At 41.1% G+C, this 20,975-nt stretch overlaps 1 protein-coding gene and 1 long non-coding RNA gene across 3 annotated transcripts in view; one reads left to right on the top strand and one right to left on the bottom strand.

Annotated features, from left to right (window-relative positions):
* Positions 1-20,975, top strand: part of LOC114145204 (protein sidekick-1-like) — a 493,057-nt gene that overhangs the window by 311,445 nt on the left and 160,637 nt on the right. For both annotated transcript variants that reach the window (XM_028018670.1, XM_028018669.1), the window contains exon 5: positions 7,215-7,348. In XM_028018670.1, coding sequence (XP_027874471.1) covers positions 7,215-7,348 — 134 coding nt within the window. The remainder of the gene's footprint in view (positions 1-7,214; positions 7,349-20,975) is intronic.
* LOC114145208 (uncharacterized) lies at positions 493-13,349 on the bottom strand. Its single transcript, XR_003595632.1, has 4 exons — positions 13,001-13,349; positions 7,904-8,290; positions 3,738-3,744; positions 493-505 (listed from the first exon to the last, which is right to left on the bottom strand). It is a non-coding gene; the product is annotated as an uncharacterized LOC114145208 (long non-coding RNA).

Here is a 20,975-nt window from a genome sequence, read left to right as displayed (position 1 = left end):
GGATATGGACCATCAGAAACTTTCTGTGGGCCATTTACAACCATGTACTACCTAAATGTGTCCCCCATTTTGTGTGGTAAAGGCCATTCAGATGGTTCTTCTGAATAAAGCCTTGTCTCGGCTCTCTCCTCCGCAGCTCTGTGCTTCTCTCTCTCTTCATCATCTAGTCCTCTCTGCTCTTCCTCTCCCTCATCTGCACCTTTCTGTTTCTCATTCTCTTTTCTCGTGGTTGACTCACCATGACTGCCTGCACTAATTTTCCCCAAAAAAGAACACGATCAAAGATGGTCATCAGAAACTCAAACCATCATGGTATATAGGTTTTTGTTGCTTTCCTAATGCCTACCTGATCTCATCACTTGTCTCCTCTATCACTGACCTCATGTCTGTCTCCTTCATCCCTTGTCTGTGGTGTTCTCCACTAAGTCATGTGGTCAAAAAAGCATTATTAGTTGTAAAAATTACAGATCTTACCGTTTTTAAAAATAATGTTTAAAAATTTGTGCTTGAGATGGACTAGTTGCTCCCTCACTTCCACCTGCATTAGAACAACCTGTTGCCTTCCCCTGTCTGTCCTGATTCTTCCTCTTTCATCATATTCTCTTCTTTCTCTCCACCATCACAGCTGAATGACATCAATTTTGTGTTAAATAGGCTTAAAAAATACAGCAGTCAAACTACAATAGAAATTAAACTTTAATTTAAATCATCTCCTTGTTGGATAACAGTTACTGATTGGACATTACATCTGATCTGACTTATCAGATACATCACAACATCACTGTAGTGGTATTGAATAAGACATTTAAACTCAAGTGTCCCCCTGCCAAAAAGGTTGGTAAAATAGGTCACCAACCTTTTTGAGTTTAAGGGCTTTAGTGACTCTGATGACTAATTTGTCTGATACACGCATGAACTTGAACAACTCATCTTTAATTAAAGAAGCCATAATATATATGAGTGAAAAAATGCACCCAGGAGGGCTAAGTGTTGGACCATAGCTGGGCACTGCCGCCACAGCAGCTTTAGCTTTCCTGTGTTAATATTTCCTGAGTTTTATTTCGGTCATTCTTACTTAGTGCGCGGTTATGTGTCTGTGACAGGTTTATGTATCAGATATTCATAGAAATACAAAACAAATCGCGTCCCTTAATGGTTTAATAGGGGAGGCAACTTTTAACAGCCAAATATGGGACGATTCCGTATTAGGCTAGCTGCTAGCTTTAGCTAACTTGATTATTTACAACCCTCCTGTCCTGCTAATACACTGACGGTACTTACCTACTATCTTTCAACCACATTGAAAGGCTTTTTTTCATCCCGCCAACATCTTTATCCTTCTCCCTTTTCCTTTTTCTGTTTTGCGCCCCGGACAGCTTTTTTTTCTGCCGCTCCATTTTGTCAAGTGCACTACGAGTGGTAGTCTAAAATAAAAAAAATAAAAAAAACGCGCCTGCATACTCTTAGGGGTGCGTGCACAGCCACCTGCATGGGAGGAGCAGAGGGGCGCCTAATCAGTGCTGTTCCCCTGTTATTGATCATTTCATTCTGTTAATTATAGAAAATGCCAACAAGAAAAAAACATTTTTCGAGACGGGGTTTTGGCGCCCCCTCTAGTGCAGCGCCCCTATGCGTTGCATACCCTGCATACCCACTTTTTGCGCCACTGCTGAGCGATTTAAAAGGAGAGGTATTATGGAAAATCATATTTTTGAGCTTTATAATGTAATGTCATTCTCTCATCAAACACCTACCCAGGGTTTCCCCCGGTATGTGTCTCCCCCCTGGCAGGGGGGCTTTACTTGCCCCCCTGCCAGGCTAAGCATTGCTTGTTTTTGTTTTTAGAAAAATAAAATAAATAAAAATTAAAAAATCGCTTTTTAAAAAATTATTATCATTGATAAGCTGGACTGCAAGTGTATCCATTGCGCTGAACGTTTCGGAGAAGAATTATTCCTAAATGATGAGTTTCTAGTTGATGCATTTAACAGTCTATAAAGCGAGAGCGCGGACCAATCACAGCACTGATTGCATCGCGCGCTGTCGCTGGTTGATCTCTAAAGTTTACCTCAGTGTAGATCGCGTGCGCCTCTCTTCAATCAACCTGTATGAATATTTACATCAATCCTCTGTGAGGAATTATGCTTGTTTGCAGAATTTTTCAACAGGGTAGGAGTCAAGTTCAAAACCCACTGCATTAGCTCTGTGCACCTCTATGTTTTAACCTGCAGTCGCGTTTTTAGACCCTAACCTCATTTTCTGGGGGGAAACCCTGCACACCTGTAATGATACTTTGAGTAATTCATTCATGTTTGAAAAATCCTTGAATCTCCCGTGGCAACCATGTTTATACAAAGAGCTAACTATTTACACAAAGCTCCTCCTTGGAGCTGCAGACTCCAGCCGATCTTCCACACCACACAGCACCCATCACGTGTCTCCTCCATTTAGCTCCCACAGACTAGTGGCATCAGCAATTAGCAAATACCAGGTGGAACTGTGTGTCTACTGAGCTCATCATTCGAACTATAATGCTCCCAAAACTGGCATGTGATGATATGCTGAAAGGGAGTATCAAAAAGTGTAGGAGGTTCTTAAAGAGACAGGGCATTAGATGTGAAGTTATATTTAATGTGTTTGGTACAGCATTTTCATAACAACTGAAAGTAGGACAGGTACTTGACTCTGGCACAAAATGGCACTGTGTTCCTGGAAAATACACATGATCCCCCCCTTTAAGGTATGAATATGCTTTGACCTAAACCCCTCCATTGTAGCTCTGTCTTTATTGCTAGCATTTCCATCACACATGCTGTTTGGCACGTTTGGCCTCATCTGCAAACACAGATCATGTGTTTGCAGCGTCCTCTGTAAAGCTTGTGGCAAACAGGACTGTTAATTGTTTTTTTCCGACAATAGCTTTTTTCTTGCTTCTTTTTTGTTAGCCACATTTGAAGAATGTGCAAGAAATATTTATCCTGCTGACAGATTCTCCCACCTGAACTGGCCTCTCTGATTAATGCTCTGACCTGTCAGTTAAGGTAGATGGTTATATCCGGGGAGGTTGGAAGTTGTGCCGTGCTCTTTCCTTTTCACATAATTGTTCTCTAACAAATATCTGAGGCCTTAATAGTGCATCTCTGTTTAACCATCCTGCAGTCTTAAGAGACAAGACTGCAGGGCCCCACAAACTTTTTACTATGTGCGAGGTTCGGCAGGATCATGCTGACCCTGAGTGTAATTTTACAATGTTTTTTTGTGTGTGGTTTTGGGAACTGACATTCTCACTGTCAGTTCCCAGGTTAAGTGAGACAAACTTCCCCTGTGCCTAACTGTGACATTTTAGGCTTCTGCTGAGAGTTACATTCAGGAGGACCTTCAGGGTTAAATGAAGAGTCCATTTTTTTATAGTTTAGTAAATTAACTACATAACTTCAGAAGTCAGTACATAGATAAGAGCACAGAGGTCTGGGTATGCACACCACTATTGTTCACTACCTCATGTCTAAGAAGACTTCTACCCATCACATGAAAGTCCAATCAAAGATCATGGTTGGAACTTGACTACATTTGTAATGAACTACGAAAGGCTCTGCTTTTGGTTGTAAACATCCAGTGGGAAAAGAAAGCAAGAGATGAAACAGCCAGAACAAGTTATTTTACACATAAATTATATAATACAAAATGGATGTGTAAATAAGAAAAGATTCTCAGTGCACAAATACACAGATGTCAACATATTGTCTTAATTGGTCCTATTGGAAACCCGCCCACCTGCCCTCTGAGATCTTTTGACTTTGAATGTTAACTTACTAATTCAGATTCTCTTGAACCCCCCAAAGACTCTGTGGACAAGTGGAGACATGCCTTTAATATAAATCAGTATACGAAGGATAAAGCAGTTGTAGAGTTCCTGGTTGGTCAGTGCTGCAATTGGACTAAACAGCTATAAATTGTGATATACGTTAAAAAATGACACTGAATTCATTCTTACTGTGAAAAGAGGGCATTTTTAAGCCTCTGCTTTAGGCAGGTGAATGTAATTGAAAGATGGACAGAAAAAGGAACATGCACTCACACAAGCAAAGAAGTGTCATTGCTGGGGTTGAGGCTCTGACTATTGCGGATGTTCCCCTGGGAAATCACACAAAATAAAATTAGACCTGAGGAATTCAGTGCTCCCGTCAGTGTGTATGGGCTGCATTATCGAACAACCTCATGTTATTTGTGGCTCTCATCTCCTCTTCCTCTCTCTCTTTCCATCTGTCCTGGTTAGATACTATAGGGCTGCAATGTTTCAACTTGCATGTGGATCCATCAGCAGAGCCATAATTAAGCTATCGGTGCTGATAATCACTTTAGCTGTGCTCCACATTGTTTTGCTCACACCTGCAATTATGAAGAAACATGCAGCACCAAATACCTCATTCTCATAGTTAACTGATAGTTAAACAGCAACATATATTCCAGACACCATGGGTTATTTAAAGAAAATAATTCAATGATTGCAAGAAATAATTTGTTTCTACAAGCAAAAAAAACAAAAACATCTTAAGATATTTTTACAGTATTGTCTGATGACAGTGTTTTTTTATTTTTGATATCTTTATTTTTTTTAAAAATTTATTTACTTTGGGGTCAATGAAGTATTTTTGACTTTGAGTCAATTTGTTTCTGCTAACCTACAGCTGAGCTTTAAATCATTCAAAACCCTGGGAGATTTACATTTAAAAAAGTATTTCATCTGATGCAATAGTTCACTCCTTCCTTAAGCCCAGTTCACACTACACGATTTTTTGCCCCGATTTCCACCTTACGACAGCGACAATCTTAGAACATCCAACGTTCTAAGATTGTTGCTTGAAATAATTGTAACCGATCATCCTGTAGTGTGTGGTGTTCCAACTGATCGGGTCCAGTCGGTAGAACGTCATGTAAACATCTAAATCAGGCATATTGAACATGTTGGTCGTGGGCAGTTTATCACTAAAGAGTGTGGGTTTTTCCCCGCAACCTGTTGAATGTGACAGGTAGCCAATCAGAAAGCACAGATTCCCCTCTTCGCTTTCTGAGGGGAAATCACGGAAGGGAATCCCAAACAGCTGACATGGCGCAACTCAAAGTCCAGCGGACATTGGAGATCATATGTGGAAACAACATTAATGTTTATTCAACATTTCGCGGAAAGAATATCCACAAACATGGCAAGGAGAGAAATTGGAGCGAAATTGCTACCGCAGTATACCCGTAACTTTTCAGCTGTTCGTCAACGTGACATAAATAGGTTATAATGATATTCATTCATTAAATAAATATCATTTAATGAATGTAGGACTTTACGGTGACACTAGCCACATGCATTGCAAGTAGATTCTAGTAAAACATTGATTAATGCCTGGTTTTAAAATGAGTTAACTGGACTTGTAGCCATTATTTTGTACCCATTTTTGGACACCACACAACATGATTGAACCCGATTGAACCTGTTATACCTACAGTTTTTTGTTGGCTAGTGTGTGGTCTCTTAGGTTTTGAAAATGGGCCTACGATCAGCCAACAATTCTAAGATCGTGTAGTGTGCGCTGGGAAATGAGGAAGGGAGGGGTCAGTGGAGATCGCCGGAGTTGAGCCTTTTTTCATCCAATGTCATCAATAGAAAGAGAAAAAGGCAGGAAGAAATGATAAAGCCGATAAATTGAAATGAGATTGATAATTTTCATTTATTATGCGATTAATTGATTTATTGTTTATTGCGACAGGCCTACAGATTAATCACATTCCGGTGTTGTGACTAATTATGATTTATCTCTATGCCTAACTTTCTAGGCTTGACATATAAATATCCATGCAGTTGTGGATCTTACAGGATGACAGAGAGGCAGGAAGTGGGCATTAAAACCGGTTGTTAACCATATCAGACAATCGCGACAATCTTCTTCCTCCTAGAAACTAAAATTGGGCTCATGCAATGCCTTCTGGGAAAAGAAGTTCCTATATCAGTCTCTGTTCCTTGTTTGTTCCTTGTATACAAAATCAGCATGACATAAAGTGTTTATTTCTCCCCTTCTGATAACTTTGGAGGTAATTTGCGTTCCTGATATTTTTTTTTTTGTAAAAAAAGGACTGCTAAACAATGCTAATGACATTTGTATCAGCACACACAAATGATGTGTCTGTACTTACTTAGAATATGATGTAAAGCCGTGGTATGTATCTTATATTAACAATGTTTGGTTGAAACTGTCACCTTGTTGTGACAGTATGATGTAAGACTGATAATCTGTGAATAAGTAGAGTGAATAATTATATTAAATATATGAGACCTGCAGAGTGTTTCTCAAAGGACTCTTGAGTGCGAGCGAACAGCATCCACTGTTTGGACATGGATGGAGCATATGAGTATAAAAGACAGACATCTCAATTTAATATAGCTTCATTCTCCCTTTGGTCATATCGATTTTACTTCAGTGAGGCTGTTCAGTTAGAATTTTGAAGCAGTATGCCATCCAGTTACACGCTCAAAACACAAGCAGCATCACTAAAAACATCCCGCCGATCTCGCCTGCCTGCTGGCATTTGTTGTCAGACTAGTTCAAATACAAGAAAATCTAAGTACTATGAATATAAATTTTCACTCTTGTTACCACCTTTTGCAATCTTTCCCCCTTCAGAGTCGTTCTTCCTATTATGCTCCCACGAAACAGCAACATAAAATCAGCTTGCATATTTTGTTTTCTTCCTGTGCTCAAAGGAAAACTGTTTCAGATTCTGTATTTTTTAAGGCTGTTTTGTGTGTTTGTATTACAGTATGCCGCATGCTTGTGGCATATTGGTTCCTGCTTGAACATGGAAAAATTAAGTCAGATCTGTAGAAAGAAGAAAGATACACAAACAATAAGAACAAATGGCCAAAAGGATCCAAAGTTAAACAAAATGAGCCAAATATAAATCTGTGGGATAGCGGGAGAGATTTATTTAAGCACTCTAAATCCTCTAGCTTATTCTAATGCTTTCATTCAATATTTCCTTCTCCCACTTATGAATTTTGAATCATCTTGGCGACAATTACTTTGCTGTTGTCAGAGTCTACGTTTGAGCATTGTTCTTGTCAGAGACCGAGCAACGTTAGAAAGTTGCATGTTTATCCTATGAGATGTTGTGTTGTTTTTTGTTGCAAACCCATGTTGACGGTGTGTTTTATTTATGCCCTGCAGAGCCATCACTTTGGATAATCAGCTAGTTGTCCTGGTAACCACTGCGGCGGATGCAGGACGTTACCATGTAGAGGCGGTGAACGAGATGACAGGAGAGATTGTGATAAGCCCTGCTGTCTACCTCAGCATCTCAGGTAAGAAAAACACTTTTTGAATCTGGAAGAGGTGATAGAAAATCAAAAAAAGCTTTTAATGTGAACAACGTGTGAGGCATTAGACTGTAACCAAACCAGCCAGTGTTTGAGACCAACAGTGACCTTTTATATCCCCTTTTATAGGATCTAAAAGGGGATATTTAAAAGACGAGAAAGGTTTTTGTTCTGTCAATCATGCTCATGTAAACACTGCTCAATGTAACTATAACTGAGAAGCATTTTTGTTCAACTTTGTATGTTAATTAAAACTGATTGAACTTGATTAGGAAAGGCGCACACCTGTCTATGTAAGACCTCACTGTTCATGTCAGAGCAAATGAGAATCATGAGGTGGAAGGAAGTGCCCAATGAGCTCAGAGACAGAATTACAGCAAGGCACAGATCTGGCCAAGGTTACAAAATAATTTCTGCAGCACTCGAGATTCTTAAGAGCACAGTGACCTCCATTATCCTTACATGGAAGATCTTTGGGACGACCCGAACTCTTCCTAGACCTGGCCATCTAGCCAAAGTGAGCTGATAGGATGGGATAACTGTAATGGTAAAAGCAGAATCAGCCAGAACCCAAAACGCAGCCACAACAAGAGGATGGTTAACCAAAAAGTTTTATTACTAAAGTAAATGGTGTAGAAGGATGTGGTCACACTAGTGGGTCAGGGACGAGGAATCCACAGGGGTCAGGAGTCCAGCCGGGGGAGGGGAGGGTGAATGGACAAGGGGAGAGCTGTGGGGGTTTCAGGGGACAAACAGACGACAGGGGCAAAATCCACCAACCAGAGGCTGAGTCGTGAAACGGTCCAGGGTCATGCACGGGAGGGTCTCAGGCAGTGAAAATCCAGAATCCAGAAGGCAGGAGGCAGGGTCAGAAACAGGCAGGGTTCAGCAACAGGACTTTCAACAGCAAAAGGATAAGGCAAAAATCTGTGGTCAAAAACAGGCAGGATCAGAAACCAGAAAACACTTTGAAACATGAGACAAGGCTTGAAGGCTGTGACAGGGGCAACAGACGATCTCGCACTGAGCTGGTGACGAGCAGCTGTTTAAGTAGGGACCAGCTCAGTGCAGGTGAGGGCAATGAGCAATCAGCACAGCCAAGCCAGAGCTGAAGGGCTGGAATCATGACATCACCTCCCCCTCAAGGGGCGGCTCTCGACGCCCCTCTGGGCTGGTCCGGATGCTGGCAATGGAAATGGCGGATGAGGCCCTTATCCAGGATCAGGCGAGAAGGCACCCAGGACCTCTCCTCAGGACCATAACCCTTCCAGTCGACAAGATATTGGATGCCACGGCCCCAACGTCGGGAACGCAGCAAGCGTCTCACAGTAAAGGCAGGGGCCCCATCAATGAGTCGGGGGGGTGGAGGGGGTCTGGAAGGAGGGCAAAACCTGGATGACCTCACAGGTTTGACCTTGGAGACATGGAAGGTGGGGTGTACACGCATCGAAGAGGGCAGATGGAGACGCACCGCTGCTGGGTTAATAACCTTGGCAACAGGAAATGGGCCCACAAAACGGGGTGCCAACTTGCGATTCTCTACCTTGATGGGTAGATCCTTAGTGGATAACCACACCTTCTGACCCACCAGGTATCTAGGGGCTTGGGATCTGTGGCGATTGGAATTGCGGGCATAAACAGCAGAGGTCTTGCAGAGAGTCGCTCTGGCCTTTCTCCAGACTCTGAGACAACGTCGTGCTGATAAATGGGCAGCAGGAACCTTGGTAGCCCCTTCCTGAACAGAGAGAATAGGCGGCTGATAGCCAAAAACGACATGAAATGGTGACAGACCTGTGGCACTCGATGGTAATCCATTGATGGCGTACTCAACCCAAGGTAAGTTCTGGGACCAGGGAGCATCCATGCAAAGGATGCGCAACTTGGACTCAACCTCCTGATTCATCCTCTCTGTCTGGCCATCCGTCTGAGGGTGAAAACCTGAAGAGAGACTGACGTTAATGCCGAGAAGGGTGCAAAACTCACCCCAAAAACGGGAAATGAATTGCGGCCCTCTATCAGAGACAATGTTGCGGGGGATGCCATGAAGTCTGAACACTTCTCGGGCCATCACTTCAGCGAGATCAGGTGCTGAAGGTAACTTGCGTAGAGGAATGAGGTGGGTCATCTTTGAGAATCTGTCAACCACCGTGAGGAGTACAGTGTTACCTTGAGAGGGAGGTAGGCCAGTGACAAAATCCATAGAGAGGTGGGACCACGGTCGATGTGGAATAGGTAGGGGCCTTAGTAGACCGGCTGGGGGACGTCTGGAAGGCTTTACTCTGGAACACGTGGTGCATGCTGACACAAACTCTCGTGTGTCTTTTCTGAGAGTGGGTCACCAGACTGGACCACTGCTAGAGTCTTGGTTATACCTGGGTGACAGAAAAGTTTAGAGCCATGGCAGAACTGAAGGACTTTAGACACCATCTCTTCAGGAACAAACAGAAGACCCTTAGGACACTGAACTGGAGGTGGATGTTTCTGATGACTCCTCTTGACCAAGGTCTCAATACTGATAAGAGCTAGCCTGGTCTTGGAGGGAAGGATGTAGTTATGGTCAACAGAATCAGAAAGACAGACAAAAGATTGATGGAGTCTAGAAAGGGCATCTGGTTTGACATTCTTGCTGCCAGGTCGATAGGCCAGGGTGAAGTCAAATCTACTAAAGAATAGTGCCCACCTAGCTTGGCGTGGGTTTAGTCTCTTGGCAGACTTTAGGTATTCCAAGTTCTTGTGGTCTGTCCACACAGTAAAAGGATGTGTGGACCCCTCTAGCCAGTGCCTCCATTCCTCTAAGGCTAGCTTGATAGCCAACAGTTCCCTGTCTCCAACGTCATAGTTACTTTCGGAGGCAGAGAGCCGGCGAGAAAAAAGGCACAAGGATGTAACCTGGCATCATCTGCGAACCGTTGAGATAGGACTGCGCCGACCCCAGTGTCGGAAGCATCAACCTTCACCACAAAAGGGTTAGATGGATCAGGAAAACGCAGAATGGGAGCTGAGGTAAAGAGATGCTTAAGCTTACCAAAGGCTTGTTTAGCCTCTGAAGACCACTTGAACTGAGTCTTAGTAGAAGTGAGTTGATGAAGGGGGGCAGCCACTGAACTAAAATCCTTGATAAAACGGCGATAAAAATTGGCAAACCCAAGAAACCGTTGAAGCTCCTTCAAACTGGATGGTTCTAGCCACTCCAAGACTGCTGCCACCTTAGATGGATCCATGTTAATCCTGCCGGGAGCAACAACAAACCCCAGAAAAGATACAGATGACTGGTGGAATGCACACTTCTCAGCCTTAACGAATAGTTTATTTTGGAGCAGCCTGAGAAGAACCTCACGAACATGCTTGATATGGGTAGGAAGATCCTTCGAAAAAATCAAGATGTCATCAAGGTATACAAACACAAATCTGTTAAGCATGTCCCTTAAAACATCGTTAACCAATGCCTGGAAAACGGCTGGAGCATTAGTGAGCCCAAACGGCATGACCAGGTATTCATAATGCCCTGAAGGGGTATTGAATGCTGTCTTCCATTCGTCTCCTTCTCTTATGCGGACCAAATGGTAAGCATTATGCAGATCCAGTTTAGTGAACACCGTACTACCTTGAAGGAGCTCAAAAGCCGAAGTCATGAGAGGCAGAGGGTACCTGTTCTTGATGGTAATCTCGTTAAGGCCTCAATAATCGATGCATGGTCTAAGAGAGCCATCCTTCTTGCCCACAAAGAAGAATCCTGCTCCTGCTGGGGAAGAAGACTTTCTGATTAGTCCTGCCTTGAGGGCGTCAGAAATGTATTCCTCCATAGCCCCTCTTTCAGGACCAGAAATGGAATACAATCTGCCCCTAGGTGGGGTGGTTCCAGGGCGAAGGTCAATGGTACAGTCGTACTCTCTATGAGGAGGCAGAGAAGTGGCTTTAGACTTATTAAAAACCTCACACAAATCATGATAAACCTTAGGGACCCTAGACAAATCTGGGTAATCATGGTTGATCTCACAGGGGGATGTCATGATGGGAGCTTCCCTCAAACAAGAAGTGGAGCAGGATGGTCCCCAAGACTGAACCTCACCCGTTAACCAATTAATGACTGGACTGTGTTTGATGAGCCAAGGGCGTCCCAGAATCACTGGAATCTCTGGGGACTTAGTCAGCAGAAATGTGATCCTGTCATGGTGGTTTCCTGAAATCAGTACAGAAACAGGCTTAGTGCAGTGAGTTATGGTATCAATGAGATGCCCATCAATGGCAAAAATCTCACGTGATTTCTCTAGAAGTTCCAACTCCAGTGCGAGCTTATGAGCTAGGCTGACATCAATAAAGTCAGCATCAGCCCCAGAATCAATGAAAACAGGAACTTCCCTCCCTTCAGGAGAGTCAGGGAATCTGATGGTGCACTGATTGTGGGAATGGTTCTGATGTCTGAGGATAGGGCTCAGTAAAGACCCCCTGAGCTTTACTGAGCCTGTTCTTCATGACGGACAGTTAAGAGCTCGATGGTTCCTCTCTCCGCAGTAAAAACACAGGTGGTTTCGGAACCTCCTCTCCCTTTCTTCAGCAGAAAGCCTGGTCCTACCCAACTGCATGGGCTCCTCAGTGTTAACAAGGGGGGGCGTGAAGACTTGGGGCATGCTGCTTGGACTGACCTGAACAGTTGAGACCCTTCTTTGATAATTAGCTGGAGACCTCTCCCTCTTACGTTCACGAAGGCGTTGGTCAATCCGCGTGGCAAGCCTTTCTAAGGCCTCGAGGGACACAGGAGGGTCACGGGTAGCAATTTCATCCTTGATATCATCTGACAGGCCCTGGTAAAAAATGTCAAACATGGCTTCATTATTCCAAAGACAACTGGACTTCAAGGCATGGAAATTGATGATATAGTCAGAAACAGGCCAAGAGCCCTGTTTGAGAGAGAACAGTCTCCTGGCAGCCTCTCTCTCAGGACGGATAGGATCAAAAACCCTCTTCATCTCATCAGAAAACTCTAAGAATGAGTCACAGCTGTCAGCAGCACTCTCCCACTCAGATGTTCCCCACAGCTTAGCCTTACCAGATAGTAGAGAGATGGTATAGGCCACCTTGGCCCGTTCAGAAGGGAAGGCTGAGGGCTGGAGTTCAAAATGCAGAGAACACTGGGTTAAAAAAGGTCTGCATTGTTCAGGATCCCCATCAAAACGCTCAGGGGGGGGAATCTTGGGTTCGTTGTTAGCGTTAACCATGGGAGTGGCAGTAAGTGGGAGTGGCCGCATAACTGAGGGCCTAGCTTGGGCTTGGGAATCCCTTAGAGAAGAAAGTCCCTGTAAAAGCTCCTGGACATTTCTTTCTAGGCCGGTAACAGCATCCTCTACTTTAGAACACCAATCGGGATTTGGCTGTGGGTTCATACTGGCGAGATCGTACTGTAATGGTAAAAGCAGAATCAGCCAGAACCCAAAACGCAGCCACAACAAGAGGATGGTTAACCAAAAAGTTTTATTACTAAAGTAAATGATGTAGAAGGATGTGGTCACACTAGTGGGTCAGGGACGAGGAATCCACAGGGGTCAGGAGTCCAGCCGGGGGAGGGGAGGGTGAATGGACAAGGGGAGAGCTGTGGGGGTTTCAGGGGACAAACAGACGACAGGGGCAAAATCCACCAACCAGAGGCTGAGTCGTGAAACGGTCCAGGGTCATGCACGGGAGGGTCTCAGGCAGTGAAAATCCAGAATCCAGAAGGCAGGAGGCAGGGTCAGAAACAGGCAGGGTTCAGCAACAGGACTTTCAACAGCAAAAGGATAAGGCAAAAATCTGTGGTCAAAAACAGGCAGGATCAGAAACCAGAAAACACTTTGAAACATGAGACAAGGCTTGAAGGCTGTGACAGGGGCAACAGACGATCTCGCACTGAGCTGGTGACGAGCAGCTGTTTAAGTAGGGACCAGCTCAGTGCAGGTGAGGGCAATGAGCAATCAGCACAGCCAAGCCAGAGCTGAAGGGCTGGAATCATGACAATAACTCCACAAAGTCAACTTACTATTACTATTACTACAAAGCAGGATTACTATTGCAACAACACATCATCAGTAGGGTAAAACTAACCTGTCTCACGACGGTCTAATCCCAGCTAATCTGCAGCCCTCCACCATTGGGGCTTTATGGCAAAGTCTGAACAACTGTGACCATTCTTGACTGGCCAAGTCAGAGCCCTGACCTAAACCCAATTGAGCATCTCTGTAGGGACCTGAAAATGGCTCCACCAACATTCATCATCCAACCAGAAGGAACTGGAGAAGATCTGTAAGGAAGAGGCAGAGGATCCCCAAATCTAGGAGTAAAAAACTTGTTGCATCATTCCCAAGAAGACTCATGGCTGCACTAGCTCAAAACTCAGTACCGAGCAAAGGGTTTTAATACTTATAAACATAAGTATTAAAAATATTTTTGTTTTTCTTTTTTATTAAATTTGCCAAAAATTCTGCATTTCTGTTGTTTTCTGTCAAGATGGGATGCTGAGTGTACATTCATGAGAAACAATATAAACTTTTTTTTGATCTTGGCTGCAATGAAACAAAGAGTGAAAAACCTAAAGGGGTCTGAATAATTTCCGTGCCCACTATACTTCCATTTCAGCTAGCTTTGGTAGTTGTAGAAGCTTTCGTTTGTGTTGATTCTTAAAGCTGTGTTTTTTTTACATGCTTGTTAAAACTGTTCGAGGCAGTCCACCAGCGGCCCATCGTGTTTTTGTTTAAAAAGATGTTACATTGACAGTAAATGTAGAAATATTACTAGGTAATCATCTTACCGGAAGACATTGCTGTCAATACTTAAACACACAACTACAGAGTCTTAAAACTAAGAAATTTAAAAAAAAAAATTAAAATAAATATCAGTTATTTACACATCTGTTAAGTCCAAATTAAGTAATCAGTCAGTGGATCTAAACACAATTTATTGCTGATCACATGTAAAACTGGCCCATGGTACAAATGGGCATAAATGGGCCTCCAGGCCTTGAAGGGCCCCATAAATGCAAACAAAGACCACAGATATCATAACCAATGCTCAATAAATTACATATTTACATAAAATATTTACACGGTAAATATTTTAAAATAGACAGGTTAAAATACTTTAAATTGTTTAACATAGATAAGTTAAAATATTTTAAATTGTTTAACATTTAAATGTAAAATTTTAAGGAGCTTGCAAGAACAATTCTCATATTTAGACTGTTTTGTTACCATAGCAACAATCTGATGGTTTGAGTTTAGTCTTCACTGCTGTGTTATTCAGATCAAGCCCCATTATATTTTTTAGACAAATGGATTCTGCAAAAAATTTCATACACACCTGTTGACTGATCTATATTCTTTTCTCTGCCTTTTTGTTACAGTATAATTATTCTAGTCACACAGTAATGTGCATAGATTTAAAGCTGAACTCTTGCCCCACATTCTTTTTATTTATCAAAAATTTGTTCATTTAGTCTTGTACTTTGTTTTCTTTTTCATTACTGTGTTGTGATCTGCCTTCTTCTGTTATTTATAGCGACATAAATAAAATAAACACAGGTGAAACTGAATAAATTCTGGAATTACTAATAAACAATGTGAGCTCAGATCTTCAAAACTTGAACTCAACATAGTACCTTGTTAAATAAGCAAGAAATACCATCAATTTTGGAGTCTTCTATCTTTTTCCTCTTGGTGAAAAAGTAGATAAAGTGGATATCTACTTTTTCAAGTTAGCCAAAATAGAAGGCACCAAAAATACTGTTTTTTGTTTTTTTTAGTTTTAAAAAATCTTTGCAAACTGTCCGATACAGGACCTTGTTTTAAAGGGGCATAGCAATGCTATTGAGAAAAATCTACTTTTTTGAGCTGTACACCACGTTATGTCATTATCTCATCAAAAACATAACTGGAGTGTTGTTTTGTCTCATTTATGTATGTTTGAGCAACCCTTTAATCTCCCATAGCAACCATTCAGGAACCCAAAGTTCTTACTTGAACCTTGAGTCCCCATCCAAACACCCACCCCACAAAAAACCCCTTCCCCATACCTCGCCCACTCAGCCCCTCTGGACCAGCAGCAGCAGTAATTGGTAAACATCTGGGGCCTCATGCATAAAAGAGTGCGCAGTTTTCGCACTAAAACTTGGCGTACGGAAAAATTTAGAAAAGTGCGGCGCACAAAAAAAATTGGATGCATAAAGACGTGAAAGAAAAAAACTATCCAAATTAAAAAAATAAAAAATAAAGAGATGCCTGTTTGAACAGTAGTGCGTTCAGCCGGGATTTAAAGACAGACAGCATGTCAGAGAGTCCTTTGAGTAGGGAATGTGGACGTTTATTCTAAATAGTAAAATGCTTTATGTCCATAAGGCGCATTCACAAAACTGACAACTCGACTGAAGGATGACTGCAGCTGGACCGGTACCGGTACGCATGGCTCTTTAAGTTTTGCTCAGAGCTCCAGGATGATCAGTCTGAGCAATCTAAATGCTCATAAACCATCATCAACATTTCCGAGCAGATCAATATGATCTCTGAACAAACACTCCCTCTGAATCCTTCCATTGGTGATGTTCTCCATCAGAGCCAAAGCGTTTCACAATTACGCGGCTCACCTTTGCACAGCTACTTACTGTACGTGTGATTGCACACACACCTTGATCACCTTAAAAATAATAATGTTGATCATTTTTATCAGCAGGTTTGAGTTAATCTGCTGATACAACCCTGTTTTCATCTTTTAGTGAGAATGAAATTACCCAATAGATGCATTTCATGTGCTTCGGCGCACTGACCAATGCGTTACATCTTTATGACACAAAAACTGAGAAAAAATACTATTTACATTCGAGCGAGTTTTTCACATACCTTTATTTGTATTTTTTTTTTATTTTGTGTGCATGTTAGCTTATTGTCTGAGGATAAAAGCTAAATGCAGTTTCATCGTTTACGTTTAAAAAATAAAATATTAAAATCATGAAAAACATTGGGCTTGATGCTATTTGGTCTAGATATCACTGAATATAGTCAGATTTCAGTGTATTTAGGTGAGTTTTGAGGCTTTGTAGTTTGATATTGTCCACAGAAAACGTTTACGTGGTTGTCGCACATTTTCACGCCAGCAAAAAAGTGTGCGTATATTTACGCAAACTTTGAGGCAAAGTTAATTTTTATACATGTCGACTTGTGCGTAAAATATGGCGGCCCACATTTTTTTGTGCGCATGCATGAGGCCCCTGGTGACCTACTGAGCTCATCATATGAACTACAAAATACATAAAACCGCTCCTTTAAATATTATCTGTGCTTTATTTGGGCAGTGCCATATGAAACTTTGATTGACTTTGAGATTGTCTGTTCAATCTCTACAATTCACACTTAAGATCAGGGTGTAATTCAAGAACCGTCCGCTCCGCATAGTCATTTGAGACTATGCAGGTTCATCTTGGATTTCAGATACACTCTGAAATGCTACTTTCCATAGCTGACATACTACTTCAACAAAAAAACAATGCAATTAGCAAAAATCTATACATCTTGGTCAATAAACTACTCGGTGTTGTGATGGACAGACAGCCTTTTGTTTATTTTGGAAGAAATTGGTTTTACTCAACGGAATCACACTTTGGAGTTTAAATTTCAGCCTGAGTGCATATTTCTATCTACATCACGTCCTCTTGTAAATTGAATGACTTGTTGTTTAGTATTCTTCTCCCTATATCTTCTCCTCCTTGGAGGCCCAAGGATGGACTCTATTGTCTAACAGTCCTTGAGTTGAAGTGCCCACTATGTTTAAACCAGAAAGAGAGAAAGGGAGGGAATACTCTGTCCCTTGTGGCTGTGTGGTGTTTTAATTAGATTCTCTTTATGGGGTTGTATCTTTTGGCATCCTTGTCTACAAACGTACACACAGAAAACACACACGCAATCACATAAATATAAGCATGGCACCTTGTTACGCTGTCAGAGTGAAGCGCTCCCCTGGGCATGTTTTAGGGAATGTTAAAGGTATTGTTAGGCTTCACTGATCAGTCCCCAGTCATAAACATCTCTGTGTGTTTATGTTTCTTTCACTTTGTAAGTGTGTGCATTTTACAATAAACATTTCCCCAGTAAACATCCCTTGTTGTCTAAAGGCAGATTTGATTTATTGAGATCTATAAAAAATAGATGAAGGGATCAAATAAAAACTCAGCTATAAACTGATGAGTTAAAGTGATGTAAAAAGGAATGATGTGATAACTAGGGATGCATTACCTAACAAATATTTTAACATAGATTTATATTTTTTTTGAGTATGTCATATAAACATACAGATAGTTTCATCAATATTTAAAACATATAGTTTAATTTTAAAATGATTTCCTGTTTGAATATATGTTTTTATGTATCAGGGCATAATATAAATGAACTGAGCTTAATCAAGTTCAAGAGTCATAAAACACTCACTTTCCACATCGTCACTATTTTATTAAATTAAAATAATGTAGAAAAGAAAAACTAAGCACACCCTGGCTGCTTCCATTGAAGTTAGGAGAAAAAGTAGCAATCAAGTTCTACTGATCAAATATGCTTGATTAATGGATCATCTGCTGGAGTGACTACCTCTATAAAAGGAGTTTTGGCAGTTTACTGTTCTGGAGGATGCATGTGTCTTTTAAAGATGGAGAATCATCAGAAATTTCCTTAGAAAAGCTTCTTATCCTGTCCATCAATCTGAAACCGGTAAAAATGGGTATTTGAATCCCATTGTTTAACTTTAAGAAAGAATTATTCAAAAGTCCAAGAATATTGGAGAAGTTTGCTGTTCTAGCAAATCACTCTACAAATTTTCTAACAAGTGAACATATCTTCAAACAAATATTGGCTGAATCTTTTAGATTAGTGTGCTATGCAGAGGTTGGGTAAGTCTCACTTCGCTCCACATAAGCAGTTCTGTTAGTTTTACTTTTCTACTGTAAACCCTAAATGCTCCCATGTACTCCGGTGAACTGTGAGTTTTCGGTGAACAGCACACATTTCACAGACAATTCAGATTTCATAGTCAAGCATATACTATACATTGTTTATTTTTCTCATGACAAATCGCTTCACTTCCCACAATCTGAATGGATAGCAAGTTTGATGAGATAGCTGGGCAACTAGCCACATTTCTTCTCTACTAGCCATCACACTCATGTCAATGCAACACAGAAAGAGTCTAACTTTACACGACTAAAAAAAACGCAGCTCCCACTGCTTTTTCGAGTCAAACTTTACACGACGACCAAAAAAAAAATAATAATAATAATAGGGTTGTGCCCTTGCAACTGACTGTGCCAGCTTTGAACCTTATCTGTTGCATACCAAACAGATGATGGTGATCACTGTTTCCCACCAAGCATTTTACTATGTGACACCAAGTACATGTGTACGGATATAAAAATGTGCCTTTCCACTGACGTGTTTGGTGGACGTTTGCTTTGAGTCCGCCTCGAGTGCCTCAATAGACCTCCACAGGGTGAAGTATGCTTGAATAAGTGGCAGCTGTTTTGAGGATGCAGTACGTCAGGCCACTTAAGTGCCATGAGGACATCCATAAGTAGACCTTGAAAAGTAACTTTTAGGTAACACTAACTATGTTGTGATTAGAAGGAAATGTAAAATACATTGACATCTTAAGTTTAATTAAATGAAATGACATCAGACTTACAAAGCGCTTTTCTCAAAGTCCACCGAACGTAGTCTGAAAGTCGAATGTTCGGACTTGATGTTCGCCAAACGTTTTCTGAATGCTTTCTCTGAACATTCGGTCATTATGGGAAAAATTATTTTTGCTGTAAGTTCATTTAATAAATTTCAATACCTTTAAACCTTTAAGTGGCTAAAATTTTTGACAAAATTTCTATTTTTGTCTTTTTAGAAAGTAAGCATTTCTGAATGTTGTCCTCCAGTCTGTCAAAAGCTGTTCTCGGCATTTAGAGACAAAACAGAGCAAAGGAAATCAGTTGTCTTTGCTGCATGAATATTTATTATCAGATGCCGATCTGCTTTTTCAGATCATTATGCACCAGTCCAGACAAATATCTTTAGTTCTCCAAATCAGCTGCCTTATCCTTCAGCATAGCGCGCACAGTGTTGTTGGATTGTTCAGGTGGCTTTTGGTGGCTTTTGGTGGTTTCCATGAGCTCTATACACGATAAGGTATCCACTTGAATGGCTAACATCTGAATCTGAAATTCAATGTGCATTCAATTTAAATGTACATTAAAGCTGTTCCTCCACCGTGGCTTGTGTTTTGATTGAAAGTTGGGTGACCCCTTGTTCTACCAGTGTAATGATGACTTCCTTAATAGCATCTGCTACAGCTATCTTAACAAACCTAGCAAGTTCTCCATTGTCAATGGAGTGGGTATTAAGTTGTTCTTGAACTTGTTTAGCAGATTGTGTCTTTGAGGAAGCTGCCATCACTTTCTACTTAGCAAAAAACATCAGTCTAAAGACCAGACATGGTAAAAATCTAAAGTTTTTTTTAATGTCAGTCTAAATGACAAACTCCTGCATCCTTTGTTGCATTCATGTGACTCTTAAACTCTATGCTCACAAAAACACCCACAACTGCTTTGATAGCATGCCTGTTCACTCCTCTTCTAATATTGACATAAACTGGGGTACTCACATACACCAGATTTATATTGTTCCTCACCCTTAGAACTCAATTTAATTAGTTTTGCAGTCCTTAGAGTTTTTGTACATTTTAAGATAGATTAAAAAAACATTTGGAAGTTAAAAGCTGGTGAAGTGCAGATCTTTTACTTTTCTTAAAATTTTGTGAATTAGAAAGTATATTGGACATACAACAGTGAACTGACAAAGACAAGCCAAAGTTTGCTGTAAGAAAATTTACAGTAAGTGAAGAGCTACTTGCCAAATGAGGTTTAATTAAAGCTAATTGAGGCGTTGGGCAGTTCGCCTGGTTCTGGTAAATCATTCAAATTACTACCAGTTTTTCTTATGTTCTTCCTTCTCTTATTCATTTACAGTTCTGTCTCTTCCCTCTGTTTTCCTTTTTTCTGTCTTCATTTCATTAGGCTGCTTTCACTGGTAGGGCATACGTAGCTGTCAGTCATATTTCTGAAAATGTTGTCCTTCATTTTCAGAAATTCTTCAGAATAAATGAGGTACCTACTTTCTATTCTTCTGTTATTCAGACCTTTCACTCAGCAGACAAGGGGCCGAGAGAAAGAGGACTAATAGAGACAGTAGAATACAGGATTAATGTTATGATTCATGATCAACAAGATTTTCATATTTGGACTGTTGGGAATGTAAGCTGCAAGTTTTATGTAGTTGTATCTTTTTTACGCTTGTATGCAAAATAGCTCAGGAAATATAGTCTCAATTGAATGACCTGGACTGCACATTTCAAAAGCTGTCATTTTCTTGGCTAATTAAAAACATGTAAACACTGATAAAAGATATGATAGAGTCAACTCTGTGATCAACCTACTTGACAAATTCATTGCCTGCTTTTTCTTGACCAACATCCTTTAAAAGTGTTCTAGTCTGCTAAAAATAAGAGATGCTGTCATCCTTGGTCGAGCTGGAACTGCCACAATTGATAGCAGCTCAAACGTTCGGTG

Source organism: Xiphophorus couchianus, chromosome 5 (assembly GCF_001444195.1).
Source record: "Xiphophorus couchianus chromosome 5, X_couchianus-1.0, whole genome shotgun sequence".
NCBI classification, from domain to species: Eukaryota; Metazoa; Chordata; class Actinopteri; order Cyprinodontiformes; family Poeciliidae; genus Xiphophorus; species Xiphophorus couchianus.
The sequence above is the reverse complement of the archived record's forward strand: the minus strand, read 5'-3'. Positions and strand labels throughout refer to the sequence as shown.